Here is a 13474-nt window from a genome sequence, read left to right on the forward strand (position 1 = left end):
GCTAACAATATCATCAAAACTCTGATAGAAAGATCTCTCATGGTTCACAAATATAAATCCTCACATAAACTAATTCTTGAAAATAAACTTAGAAGACTGAAAATAAAAGCTTGAATCCCAATAAGCTCATCCAACTTAGAACCCTAGCTTGGTGCGGCGCCAGTGTCTACGCTTAGCGTTATACCTTCAATCCAAAAAGAAAGAAAAACAATAAATACCCTGAAAAGCCATGAAGTTAGACAAAAAAAGAACTCGTAAACATGAATGAAAAAGTAAAAAAATGTAAGAACCTAATGGTGTTGTCGGTTCGCATGCGGATCCAGTAAGGAATAGGTCTGTTCTGCCTCATCTTCTTGGCCAGCTTCTTCTTGATCATGAAGGTCTTGTGCGAAGGCTGTAAAATTAGACCATTCAAGACTCAACATTAAACTTTCTCTTTGGATGACAAATGGGAAAATGGAAAACAAGAACTGTCGAAATTCAAGCTTAAAATTGAATAGCTCAAATATTATCTAAGGCAATGAAGAATCGAAGGAAGAATAAGAAGAGGTGTTACCATTTTTTGGCACCTCCCCTGTTCAGATGAGTGCGGCACGAAGGTGCTCAATCTGCTTAGTGAGAGCTTTGGAAACGGGGACCGTGGAAACCTAATATATTTGTGCTGAGAGTGAATATGGGATTTTTAGGGTTTGCCTTGTTGGGCCTTTCGTAGACTACAGATATTACTTTTCGGCCCAAATGATGCTGGGATTTGCGGTCCGGTGGATCATTTCTCCTCATTGTTAGGCTCCTTATCCGGAACTTTTTTATGTTGAGTTATTTATTATTATTATTATTATTTAATTCAATATATATATATATATATATATATATATATCAATTGAATATAATATATGTAGACACTCGTTTTTTTCCAAGTCATTTTTAATTTTATGTAATTATTTATTTATTTATTTATTTATTATTATTATTATTATTTTATCAATTTTATTTTATGATGTTACTGATAATATTTTTTCTTTTTGTAGATGATACAAGTGACCCAAATGTTGCAAAGGCCCAACAGACCCAAATTACAGATTGTTGAATCATGCTTTGAGATTTTGATTTATCAAAAGTAAATTTGTTTAAAGAGATTTTAAGATTACTTTTAATTTGATTTTTAAGCTTATATTCGATTTACTATTTGAATATAGAAATTCTTCTTAAGGTAAAAAACTCCATTTTTACTCCGTACTCTTAATTTTTCAAACATTTTTACAAAGGGTTTCGGATTTTAATCGAGTCAAAAATCAATTTTAACCCTGTATCAAAACTACAAGAATAGTATTGATACTGTTCATGTTGTAATGATATTGGTATCGATACTAATTGTCTAAAATTGCACTGAAGTACCGATACTATCAGTCAGAGTATCGATACTTCTTTCAAGTTTTTGACAATTGCAAATTCCAGTATGCTATTTTGGTATCGATATTCATAAAGAAGTGCATATAATTATCTCTCACCAACGACTAGATTTTTGTAATTAATGCAGGCAATGTCAATAATCCAAGCCCGAGTACCGATACTCAAGGCATCTAGGCAGCATTTATTGCGACAAATTTCATACCAATGACTTTATTAACTCCTACAACAACCTAAATGGCTAGAATTGAATAAAGGGGCTATAAAAACAAGATTCCAAGTCATATGTAAAGACAAGATCATAGAGAAAGCCAAAGTAATCACATTGAGCCAAAAATCAAGTCAACATTCTTTTTTCTTTAAAATAAACAATTTTGTACTCATTTGTTAAGTGTTCTTACTTTTTCTTGAATTGTGCAAACATATTCCTAGTGAAGTTTTCTAAGTTTACAAATTTATAATTTTCTGTTCAAGAGAGTGTCTTAAGAATTTGGGGTATAATTCTTGAGGGAGGTATAATTCTTGAGGGAGTTGTAAGGTTACACCTTGTCCTCAAAGTTTGATACAAATTAGTGAATTTTTGGAAATCCTTAGTATGAATAGCTAAGGTAGTGGATATAGATTTTGATTTAGAAATTAAAACCACTCTAAAATTCTTGTGTTCTATTTTTTCATATTTTCTTTAAGCTTCCACCAAAATTTTTATTTGCCAATTCACCCTCTCTTGGCTATTTCATCCCCTTGATTGGCTCAAAAATTGGTATCAAAGGTAATCTCATTAGAAGGATTAAATCCTCTTGAGAAGATCCTTGGAAGAAGTCAATCATTTCCTCTTCAATGGCTACTCCATCTACTTCCAGCATTTTTGGCGAGTCTCAATCTATATCGAAGCCTCCTTATTTCAATGATGCCAACTATTCTTATTGGAAAAATATAATGATGTTATTTATTCAAGCCACCGATTATTCAGTGTTGGATGTTATTACTGACGGAGCATTATTTCCTTCCAAAAGGTATCAGAATAGACCGATGAAGACTAAAGACTTGTCCAACTTAATGCAAAGTCCATGCACATCATATTTTGTACAGTAGGCCCTAATGAATATAGTAAGTTGTCTTCTTTCTGAAATGCAAAAGAAATTTGGGACAAGCTTAAAGTCACACATGAGAGTACAACTCAAGTGAAGAAATCGAAGATTAGAATTCTTACACTCAACTATGAGAATTTCAAAATGAAGGTCGATACAGACATCAAAACGATGTCGAATTGTTTTACCGCCATCATCAATGATTTTAGGAACTTTGGGAAGGTCTACCCCAGTAAAAAAGTTTTTAGAAAGTTGTTTTCCTCATTCATATTAGGAAGGCAAAGTAACTGTTGTTAAAGAAGCCAAAGATTTGGAGTTGTTCACCTTTGATGAAGAATGTGGAGAAGAAGAAAGTTAGGGTTGCTTTCTAGTCCATCAAGGAAGAGAGTGATTCTAGTGAAGAAAAAGATGAAGAAATGGCAACTTTAGCTAAAAGATTTAGAAGATTCATGAAGTCCAACAAAGGAAGAATATTTCAAAGAAATGATCTTCAAGAATGAACTAAGGAGAAGAAGGCCACCATTTATTATGAGTGCAAGAAATAGGCACATATCAAGTTTAAGTGTCCTCAATTGAAGAAGAACGGGTAAACCAAGAAGGTACAAAAGGCTCATATAGCTACATGGAACGATAAAGAATATTCCTATGAAGAAGAACAAGAAGTAGCCAACTTGTGTCTTATGACTATCGAGGGATAAACTAAGTTAACCTCTAGTTTATCCAATTTAAATGAATATTCTTTTGATGAATACACGAGACCTATGATGAATTAGCCCTAGAATTTGATATCATGATTTCAAAGAATAAGAAAACTATTTCAAAAATGGAAAATGAAAATGAAATCTTATCTAAAACCAATGGTGAACTTGAAAGTAAGATGAAGGATATGCAAGTCAAACTTGATGCATTTGAAAAGAAAAATCAAGATTTGCATAACTTACTTTCTAAAGTTCACGATGATCATCAAAAGGAGCTTGATGATCTCAAATATTCTTTTAACAATGTTGGATCAACTCGATTTCAAAAAGGTTAAACTTCAAAATCCAACTATGTTAAAAATAGCTTTAGACAATACAAACATAGAGGTCTCTAAAGAACCTCAAATGATAAAGTTGTTTGGAGCATATGGGTCCCCAAAGAGCATTGCTACTAAGGACAACGATATCCTAGAAAAATGGATACATAATGGGTCTAGATTATTGGGAACTAATGCCTATGGACCAAAAATAATTTGGTTACCATAAATAAAAAATTAATCTATGTTTATAGGTAGATGAGTATTTCTAGAGGGCCCAAAATGTAAGCACAAATTCATGGTATCTTGATAGTGGATGCTCAAGACATATGACCGGTGACAAGAACCGTTTCAAAGAGCTCAAAACTAAAAGTGGAGGAGTAGTAACTTTTGGTGACAACTCTAAATGTCAAATAGAAGGAATCGATTCAATTGGTAACAATTCTTCCATTTTAATTGAAAATGTATTATATGACAATGGTTCGAAGCATAATCTACTTAATATAAGTCAATTGTGTGACAAAAGATACAATGTCATTTTTTATTCTAATGGTTGTAAAATAGTTAACATTACATTAAACATGACTATGCTTGTTAGACATAGAATCGAAACATTTACATAATGCACTTAGATGATATTGTTTCCTCAAATGTATGCCTAGTAGCTAAAGATGAAAATAATTCATGGTTAAGGCATAAAAACTTGGACATGCTAGCATGAGCATATTAGATAAACTTGTTAAAGGTGATCTAGTAAGAGGCCTTCCAAAGCTAAAATTTGTTTTAGAAAAAAATTATGATGCATATGTAAATGGTAAGCATAAAAGAGGTTCCTTTAAATCCATTAATAATGTTTCCTCTTGTAGAGTATTGTAATTGATTCATATAGATTTATTTGGGCCTATTAGGACTATTAGCTTGGGTGGAAAATAATATATTTTTGTTCTTGTTGATGATTACTCTAGATTCACATGGCTTCTTTTTTAAGTACTAAGGATATAGCTTTAGATAAATTTATCACATTTTCAAAAATAAACTAAAATGAAAAAGGTTACTCAATTTCTAGTGTTAGGAGTGACTATGGAACCGAATATCAAAATCTTGGTTTTGATTATTTTTGCAACTCTTGTGGTATTAGCCATAATTTCTCAGCCCCCAGAACCCTTAACAAAATGGAGCTACTGAGAGGAAAAATAGAACTTTAGAGGAAATGACTAGAACCATGTTTTGTGAAAATAATTTGTCAAAATTAGGCGGAAGCCACAAACACTTCTTGTTATATTATAAATGTAATAATGATTAGGCCTATTTTAAAGAAAATTCTATACAAATTTTCAAAAATAAAAGGCCTAATATTAGTTATTTTCATTCTTTTGGATGTAAGTGTTTTGTTTTAAATAATGAAAATGAAAATCTTGACAAATTTGATGCAAAAAATGATGAAGGAATATTCCTTTGATATTCCATGAATTCTAAAGCTTTTCGAGTCTTTAACAAAAGAACTCTAGTGATAGAAGAGTCTATTCGTGTTGTTTTTTATGATAACCCACTTTTGAGGAAGGATCTTGTGTGGAAGATGATGTAGGTATTATGACATTAAATGAAGTTGCTGAATCATCTTCTAAAGAGGACATGTAAGAACAACCACAAGATGCTCTTGAGAAGCCAATCCTAGAGGAAAGGAAAGTCTCATGCCCAAGGGAGTACAACTATGTCAATGATGGTAAGATTTTTGGTGATCCCTCCAAAAGGGTAACTATTAGATCCTTTCTTAGAAATATTTGTAATTTTGTTGCATTTATCTCATGCATAGAGCCTAAGAATATAAAAGAAGCATTAAATGATAAATTTTGGATATTGGCTATGGAAGATTAGTTAAATCAATTTGAGAGGAGTCAAGTATGGATATTAGTTGAAAGGCCTAGTGACAAATCTACTATAGGTACTAAATGAGTATTTAAGAATAAATTAGATGAAAGTGCTAACATAGTGAGGAACAAGGCTAGACTTATTGCTCAAGGGTATACTCAAGAAGAAGGAATACATTTTTATGAATCTTATGCTCCCGTAGCTAGGATGGTGGCAATTAGGATGTTATTAGCATTCACATGTTATCATGGTTTTACTTTATATCAAATGGATGTTAAAAGTGTTTTTCTAAATGGTTTTATAAAAGAAGAAGTGTATGTGGAACAACCTCTCGGTTTTGAGGATTCAAAATTTCTAAAATCACATTTTTAAATTGATAAAAGCTTTATATGGTTTGAAACAAGCTCCTAGAGCTTGGTATAAAGATTATCAAATTTTCTTATTGGAAAAGGTTTTTCAAAATGGAAAGTTGACACCACCTTATTTATAAAAAAGTAAATGTAAAGATTTGTTAGTAGTTAGAGTTTATGTTGATGACATTATTTTTGGATATACTAATGATAATATTTGCCAAGAATTTGCTAAGTTAATGCAAGGTGAGTTTGAGATGAGCATGATGTGGGAGCTCTCATTTTTCTTGGGACTCCAAATCAAGCAAAGAAAAGATGACATCTTCATCAATCAAGAAAAGTACATCAAATATATGTTCAAGAAGTTTTGATTGGAGGATGTGAAACCCCAAGCCACTACCATGAGCTCATCTATAATGCTTGACAAGGATGAGGAAGGTAAGTGTGTAGATGTTAAACTTTATAGGTCTATGATTTGATCATTACCTTATCTTACCTCAATTAGACCATACATTATGTGTAGAGTTTGCTTATGAGTTAGATTTCAACATGTCCTAAGGAATCAAATGTATAAGCCATGAATATAATCTTTAGATACCTTAGAGACACTCATAATATAGGACTTTGGTATCCTAAAGACTCTAACTTTAGCTTTAATGCCTTCTCAGATGCGAATTATGGAGGTTGTAAATTAGATAGGAAAAACACCTCTGATTCTTGCCAATTCCTAGGTAATATTTTAATTTCACGGTTTTCAAAGAAACAAAATAGTGTATCATTATCAACCATCGAGGTGGAATACATTTCGGCCGGTAGTTATTGTACTCCAGTTTTATGGATGAAATAACAACTAATATACTATGAAATTGATGTAGGTACTATTCCTATCAAGTGTGACAATACTAGTTCTATTTGTCTCACCAATAAACCCATCCAACGTTCTAAAACTAAGCATATTGAAATTAGACATCATTTCATTATAGATCATATCTCAAATGAAGATATAGTTCTAGAGTATGTAGACACTTTACATCAAGCTGAAGATATCTTTACAAAATCTTTAGATAAGGAAAGATTTTGGACACTTAGGAGAAAATTAGGTTTGACAAACCTATCTTGACTTTGTGTTTAAATATTTTAAGCATTTTTATGATTTTATGAAAAAACATGCTAAATGACTTCTTTGAAGCCTATTATGCAATTAGTTAGAGGAGTTTGAGATTTTTCATTAAAACTGATAATATGTTCAAAGTATGCTTAAATGTCCTCCTTGTCAATTTAGAGTTACCTATACCATTTTTTATGCCCTAAAGTATGAATTAACTAGAAATTCATGCAACTTTAGCATTCATAGGTGTTTTTTTTGTTAAACCTTGTATAAATGAATAAATGCTTGTAGCTTGGTCATAATTTTATGTTTCATATGTTCATATATGATGTATGTGCTTAATTTGTGAAAAAATGACTTTTTAGGACTTATTTTCTAAATATTTTGACCATTTTGTGCATTTGGTATAGATGATGTTCATATAATACCGATACCATCTGTATAGTACCGATATTGTTCATACAATATCAATATTGTTCTTGTATTATAGATAGAGTATCAATACCGCTATATTGATACTCTCTTTTTATGCTTTGAAGTATCGATATTCGTATTAGAGTATCAATACCCCTGGTCAGGATTTGAGTCTAAATACCCCAAAATTCCCAAAAAAAAAAATCTTTAAAATCCCTAAAAGCATTCGGTCATCGTACCTCTTATCCTCTCCCAAATATTTATCGTTTTCCATCGTTTTTTTAGTTAAAATCGCACCCTTTTTTATTTCCAATACCTACATTCATCATCAAATCATGCTACATTCCTTTATTCCATCTCAAATCGTTATTCAAGGTAATTCTTTTCAAAATCCTAATTTTTTTCGAATTTAGGTTAAATTTCTTATTAGTTTGTGTTAAATTAGTGAATGGGCTTTGTTTTTACATCATTTTCGCACCCTAATCTACCATTTTTCACAAAAAAAATCAAATTTTTTTATTTTTTAATTAAAAATATCAAAATTTAATTTTAGTTTACTTAGCTATATACATATTGATGTATTGTTTATATACTTTTGTATATGCCATTTTAAATTAGATATATGTTTATATATATATACATTTACATATAAACTTGATTTACATATATTTATAAATCTATATATACAATTATATTTATATATATATATTTATACATATATTACTTATTTTCAACACCACTTTTCTTTTATATATATATTAAAACGTTAAGCCCATTTTTCCCCTTTTTCATTTAATCTTAAATGCCTTGAATTTTGCATACTCATTTTGAGTTTTGGGAATTAATGTTAGCATACATGTTCATTGTTTTATTTTGCAGGTTCTCTTTATCCCGATTTCCTTAAAATATCTAAACATCCCTGTACTTTCATAGCTCAACCTTCTCAAGCACATCCTCATCCTGATCCTATTCATAACTCGAATCAAGACCGAAATGTACTAACCATCCAAAACTCATGTTTTAACGAACCGGGTCGCCATAATCTTTTTAAACGTTATTCAGAAGATTTTGAGTCTTATCCCTTTAGGGGTGAGCGTATGCCTACTCTTTCCTCCATGATTGCCCTCAAATTCAAATATCTTCCTATCCTCAAAGAGTGGAAATTAGACAACACTTTCAAAATCAAACATGTTGTCTATCTTCAATTGGTATGTTATCTTTCTCTAGAATGAAGCTAGACTATACCCAAAGTATTCGATCCTATTTTATGGGACAATTTATCACCATCGATGCTTTGACCATAGCTAGAGACCTTGGTCTCGACCTATTAGGGATTGATAATGAGCAGACACTATTACTACTTCTCTTCAAACCAGCTCGAGTGCTAGTCTCATTGATATTCATGAGTGCTTCCTTCATTTGATTATCTCTTGGTGGTTTTGACCATCCAGAGGTAAATATTCCACCATCCACAACATTGACATTTAGTGGCTTCATTGCTTCCAAAACAATAAGAGGATAAACTTTGCTAAGATAGTGTTTGGAGGAGCTTGTTGACACTGTCAACAAAATTCCTTCCAAGCTAGTTGAATACTTAGTTTATGATTGCCTTTTAAGCCATTTGTTCGTCAAAGCTAATATCGATGTTTCTCTTGGTCTTGTGATCCCTTGACCTCTTTCATTGACCTATAATCTCTTTAGAAATTGGGATGTAAAGAAGTGAAAAACAAGTGGAAAAGATAAGAGAAGTAAGCTATTGGTTCTTCCTCTAGATTTGTCCAACCTCAAGACGATTTGATACGCGATATCGATGATCCCATAAATCGTGTTCCTGTTGATCCTCCTCAACTCGGTGGTGAGGATGTGAGTGTGATTCCTCTTTACTTGCAGACTTTTATGGGGACAATGTACATGATGTTTGCTACTATATAGTCTCACTTTATAGCTATGGGGACTCAGGTTTGTGAGATTGGGGCAAGATAGTTGCCTTTGGAGGCGATGTATGTTGACTCCTGATACAATATTCATGCTAGATTCTACACGGTGACATATAGGATCAAAGCTTTTTCTCGTGACTTTGCCTCCTTTCAAGCTTCATCTTCGAATCATGATCTTCCTCCATCAGACGCCTAATCGCTTTTCCTTGATTTATTGTTTATTATTTGCTCATGTTCGGTCTTATATTTAGACTTTGTTGGATACTTTTATCTTTCAAATTTGGATGTTATTGTTCATATTTTGGTTGTGAACTTGGATATTTTATGCATGAATGTTTTTATTTCTTATTTTGTTATTTGGATGCTTGTTATGATTTATAATATTTGATGTTTGAGACATGATTTTCTTTATGACCATGTTTATGGCTAAAGAATATTATTTATGTTGACTAACCACTTTTGACAAATTTGTTCTTTATAGCTTGTATTTATATTTTGTTTAAACTTTTTGATTTAACAAAAAAGGGAGAAATGTTAGAGTAAGGGGGAGTATTTATTTTCAAGAAAATTATAAAAATCTTAAAAATATAAAAATATTCAAAGGTTTTTTTATATCAAAAAGGGGGAGATTATTAAACCATGCTTTGAGATTTTGATAAACCAAAAGCAAGTTTGTTTAAAGAAATTTTAAGATTACTTTTAATTCAATTTTCAAGCTTATATTCGAGTCAACCTTTTGAATATACTAATTCTTCTTAAGGCCAAAAGCTTCATTTTTACTCCTTACTCTTTTCGAAAATTCAAATCATACACTAGACGTAATTTTCAAACATTTTTACAAAGGGTTTCAGATTTTAATAAAGTCAAAAATCAATTTTTAACCCTGCAATATTGATACTATATGAACAATACTGATATTGTTCATGTGGTGCCGATATTGGTATTGATACTAATAGTCTAAAATTGCACTGATGTACCGATGCTCCGAATCGGAGTACTGATACTTTTTTCAAGATTTTGATAATTGAAAATTTCAGTATGTTGATTTGGTACTGATACTCTCCGAGTATTGATACCAGTATCGATACTCATATAGAAGTACTAATAATTCTCTCTCACCAACAACTAGATTTTTTAATTAATGTAGGTAGTACCGATACTCCATGTTCGAGTACTAGTACTCAAAGTGTCTGGGAATCATTTATTGCGGGAAATTTCATCCCAATAGCTCTATTAACTCTGAAAACAACTCAAACGGCTAGAATTGAATGAAGAGGTATAGAAACAAGATTCCAAGTCATATGTGAAGACAATATATCTTAAAGAAAGCCAAAGCATTCACATTGAGCCAAAATCAAGTCAACATTCTTCAATATTCTTTTGGCTTTCAAAGAACACTTTTGTACTCATTTGTTTCATTTTTTAAGTGTTCTTATATGTTCTTGAATTGTGCAAACACATTCCTAGTGAGGTTTTCTAAGTTTGCAAATTTGTAATTTTCTCTTTGAGATAGTGTCTCAAGAATTTGATGTATAATTCTTGAGAGAGTTGTAAGGTTACACCTTGTCCTCAAAGGTTGATACAAATTAGTGAATTTGTGGAAATCCTTAGTGTGAATAGCTAAGGTAGTAGATGTAGACTTTGATTTAGAAATTCGAACCACTCTAAAATTATTGTGTTCTATTTTTCATATTTTCCTTAAGCTTCCACCAAAATTTTTATTTTCCAATTCACCCCATCTTGGCTATTTCATCCTCTTGATTGAGTCAACACAAATCCTAGCCCAACACCTAATCTAACCTAAGCCCTAACCCTAGCTATCATTAGTCTCCCGCCTTTGCCGCTGTTGTCAATGAGAAGAGTAGCCACCGATGAGCCTCTGGTCACCGCCAATCACCTAGCCATCATCATTCTTTCAACCTAACCAAATCAAACCAAATTAATTAAAATCAACCTATCCCTCTATCAAACCCATACCCCTTTGCCAATAACCCTTACCAAACTCTTCATCAAACATACAATCAACCACCGTTTAAGCATGCAATCCAAGAAAATAAAAGGGGATTCAACAGGAGAGAACTAAAAAAAATAGATTTCAAAAATAAATAAAAAATCGAAGAGGAGAAAAAGAAAAAAATGAAAAAAAAATGAAAAGATAGAAAAGGAGATAAACGTGGAAGGGAATGAGAAGAAAATTATCCTCGCTCGATCTTCGTTGGGAGTTCGAGTGTCACCGAAGTCGAGGCTAAATAGATCTCCTTAGATCTATGGTGTTTGATACCCTTTTAGGTTAATCGAAAATTGGATCCATACTCGGAATATGAAGAAGCTTCGAACGATGATCTTTTTTTCCTTATCCATCGTCGAAGAATGGTGGTCGGTTTGGTTAATGGCATGAAAAATTATCAAATTTTGGAGAGTAAAGAAAAATGATGAGGTTTTGGGGAGAGATTTTAGAGAACTCTCCATTTTCTTTTTTGAGGGGATGAAACAAAAATAGGCTTTATGGTTTTTGAACCTTAAAAAATTCTTTAATACTCACCTACATACGACGCCATTTAAGGAAAAAAGTGTTGCACACCTAGTTATGGGATATTCATGTGAGGGGTCATCTAATGTTTGTAATATCTTCATTTTAGTCACTAAATACAACTTTTGATTTTCTCATCCCAAGTTCTGAATTTTCTACGTTTATGTTTTAGTGATTATGCCTTTTATTTATACACTTTGGTTAAATGCTTTACTTGGTTTGTGTTGAAACATTTTGATATTTCGATATAACAAATTAAGTTAAATGGATTTTAAGATTTTCCAAATGATTTTCTAAGTATATTCGATATAACTATTCGAATATCAAAACATTACTCCAAATATTTCAAAAATCATTTTTAATCCTTACTTAAGTGTAAAATTAAGTTTTAATCATAAAACAATTTCAAAATAATTTTACAAAGTATTTCGAACCATTTCAAAGCCAAAAATTCCAGATTACTCAGAGGGAACCGATTCCCCCCCATAGGAGGAACCGAGTCCCCCTGAATGGTTTGGCTCCGAGATTTCCAGAATGCTCGGAGGGAACCGATTCCCCAATAGGAGGAACCGATTCCCCCATAGGAGGAACCGATTCCCCCTAAACAGTTTTGTTCCGAGAATTCCAGTATGCTCGGAGGGAACCGATCCCCCCCAAGGGGGTACCGATTCCCCCCTTGTGCAACGGTCGAAATATTTGAATTTTACACTTAGGAACCGATTCCCTTCAAGGGGGAACCGATTCCCCCCCCACACCAAGCTGTTTTATTAAATGTTTTCACACTAAAACGACTATAATATCTTCTCTAATCATCCCCAACGTTCAGAAGTGATCCAAGGTGTATTTAAGCAAGCTTAGAAGCCATTGATCAATAACAAGAAACATCAAGCAACTAGAATCAAGAGAGAATCAAAGAGAAAGCATCAAACCTCAAATTTGAGCATTTCAAGCCTATTTTCATTCAATATTCATTTTGCTTTCAAGAACACTTTTTGTGCTCAATTGTATTCATCCTTGAGTGTTCTTTTCTTTGTTCTAGAATTGTGCAAATTTGTAATCTTCTCTTTGAGAAAAGAGTGTTCTCAAGAGTTGGGGTATACTCTTGAGGGAATTGTAAGGTTATCTCTTTGGCCTCAAAAGAAAGAACAAATTAGTGAATTTGTTGGAAAATCCTTAGTGTGGATAGCTAAGGTAGTGGACGTAGACTTTGTTTGAGAAAGTCGAACCATTGTAAATCGCTGTGCAATTACTTTCAATTTTCTGCAAAAGCTTCCACAAAATTTTTATTGCCAATTCACCCCCCTCTTGGCCAATTTCGTCATTCGATTAACTCAGCAATTGGTATCAGAGCCTAACTCATTTGAAGGTTTAATCGCCTCTTGAGTCGATCCGGGAAGAGTTACATCGATTACCAAGTCATCAATGGCCTCCACTTCAAATTACGACTCCGGTCTCGATTCGATGCCCGTCAACAAGCCTCCTTTCTTCAATGGAGCTAACTACGCCTATTGGAAGAATAGAATGATGTACTTCATTCAAGCAAGTGACATGGGAGCATGGAATGCTGTAGAAGAAGGATACATTAAGCCTATCACTCATCCAAGGTTGTGGAGTGAAGGAGATACAAAAATGTTCCAGCTCAACTCCAAAGCCATCCATATTATCTTTTGTGCTCTTGGACCAGATGAATACGAAAGAGTTTCATCGTGTACAACCGCCAAAGAATTATGGGACAAGCTTCAAGTCACACATGAAG

At 32.6% G+C, this 13474-nt stretch overlaps 1 protein-coding gene across 1 annotated transcript; it reads right to left on the reverse strand.

Annotated features, from left to right (window-relative positions):
- LOC120206349 (60S ribosomal protein L39-3-like) lies at nucleotides 1-654 on the reverse strand. Its single transcript, XM_039206034.1, has 3 exons — nucleotides 557-654; nucleotides 291-394; nucleotides 1-184 (listed from the first exon to the last, which is right to left on the reverse strand). Exons 1-3 carry the CDS (start codon nucleotides 557-559, stop codon nucleotides 136-138), a joined length of 156 nt encoding a protein of 51 aa, XP_039061965.1. The 5' UTR covers nucleotides 560-654; the 3' UTR covers nucleotides 1-135.
- Nucleotides 655-13474: the final 12820 nt, after the last annotated feature.

Source organism: Hibiscus syriacus, unplaced genomic scaffold (genome assembly GCF_006381635.1).
Source record: "Hibiscus syriacus cultivar Baekdansim isolate YM2019G1 unplaced genomic scaffold, ASM638163v2 tig00013738_pilon, whole genome shotgun sequence".
NCBI lineage: Eukaryota > Viridiplantae > Streptophyta > Magnoliopsida > Malvales > Malvaceae > Hibiscus > Hibiscus syriacus.

What these genes read in the sequence shown, in the direction of transcription:
- LOC120206349 (XM_039206034.1), bottom strand. An exon ending in CGAACCGACAACACCATTAG is followed by an intron (nt 185 to 290) that starts GTTCTTACATTT and finishes TTTGGATTGAAG; the next exon opens with GTATAACGCTAAGCGTAGAC.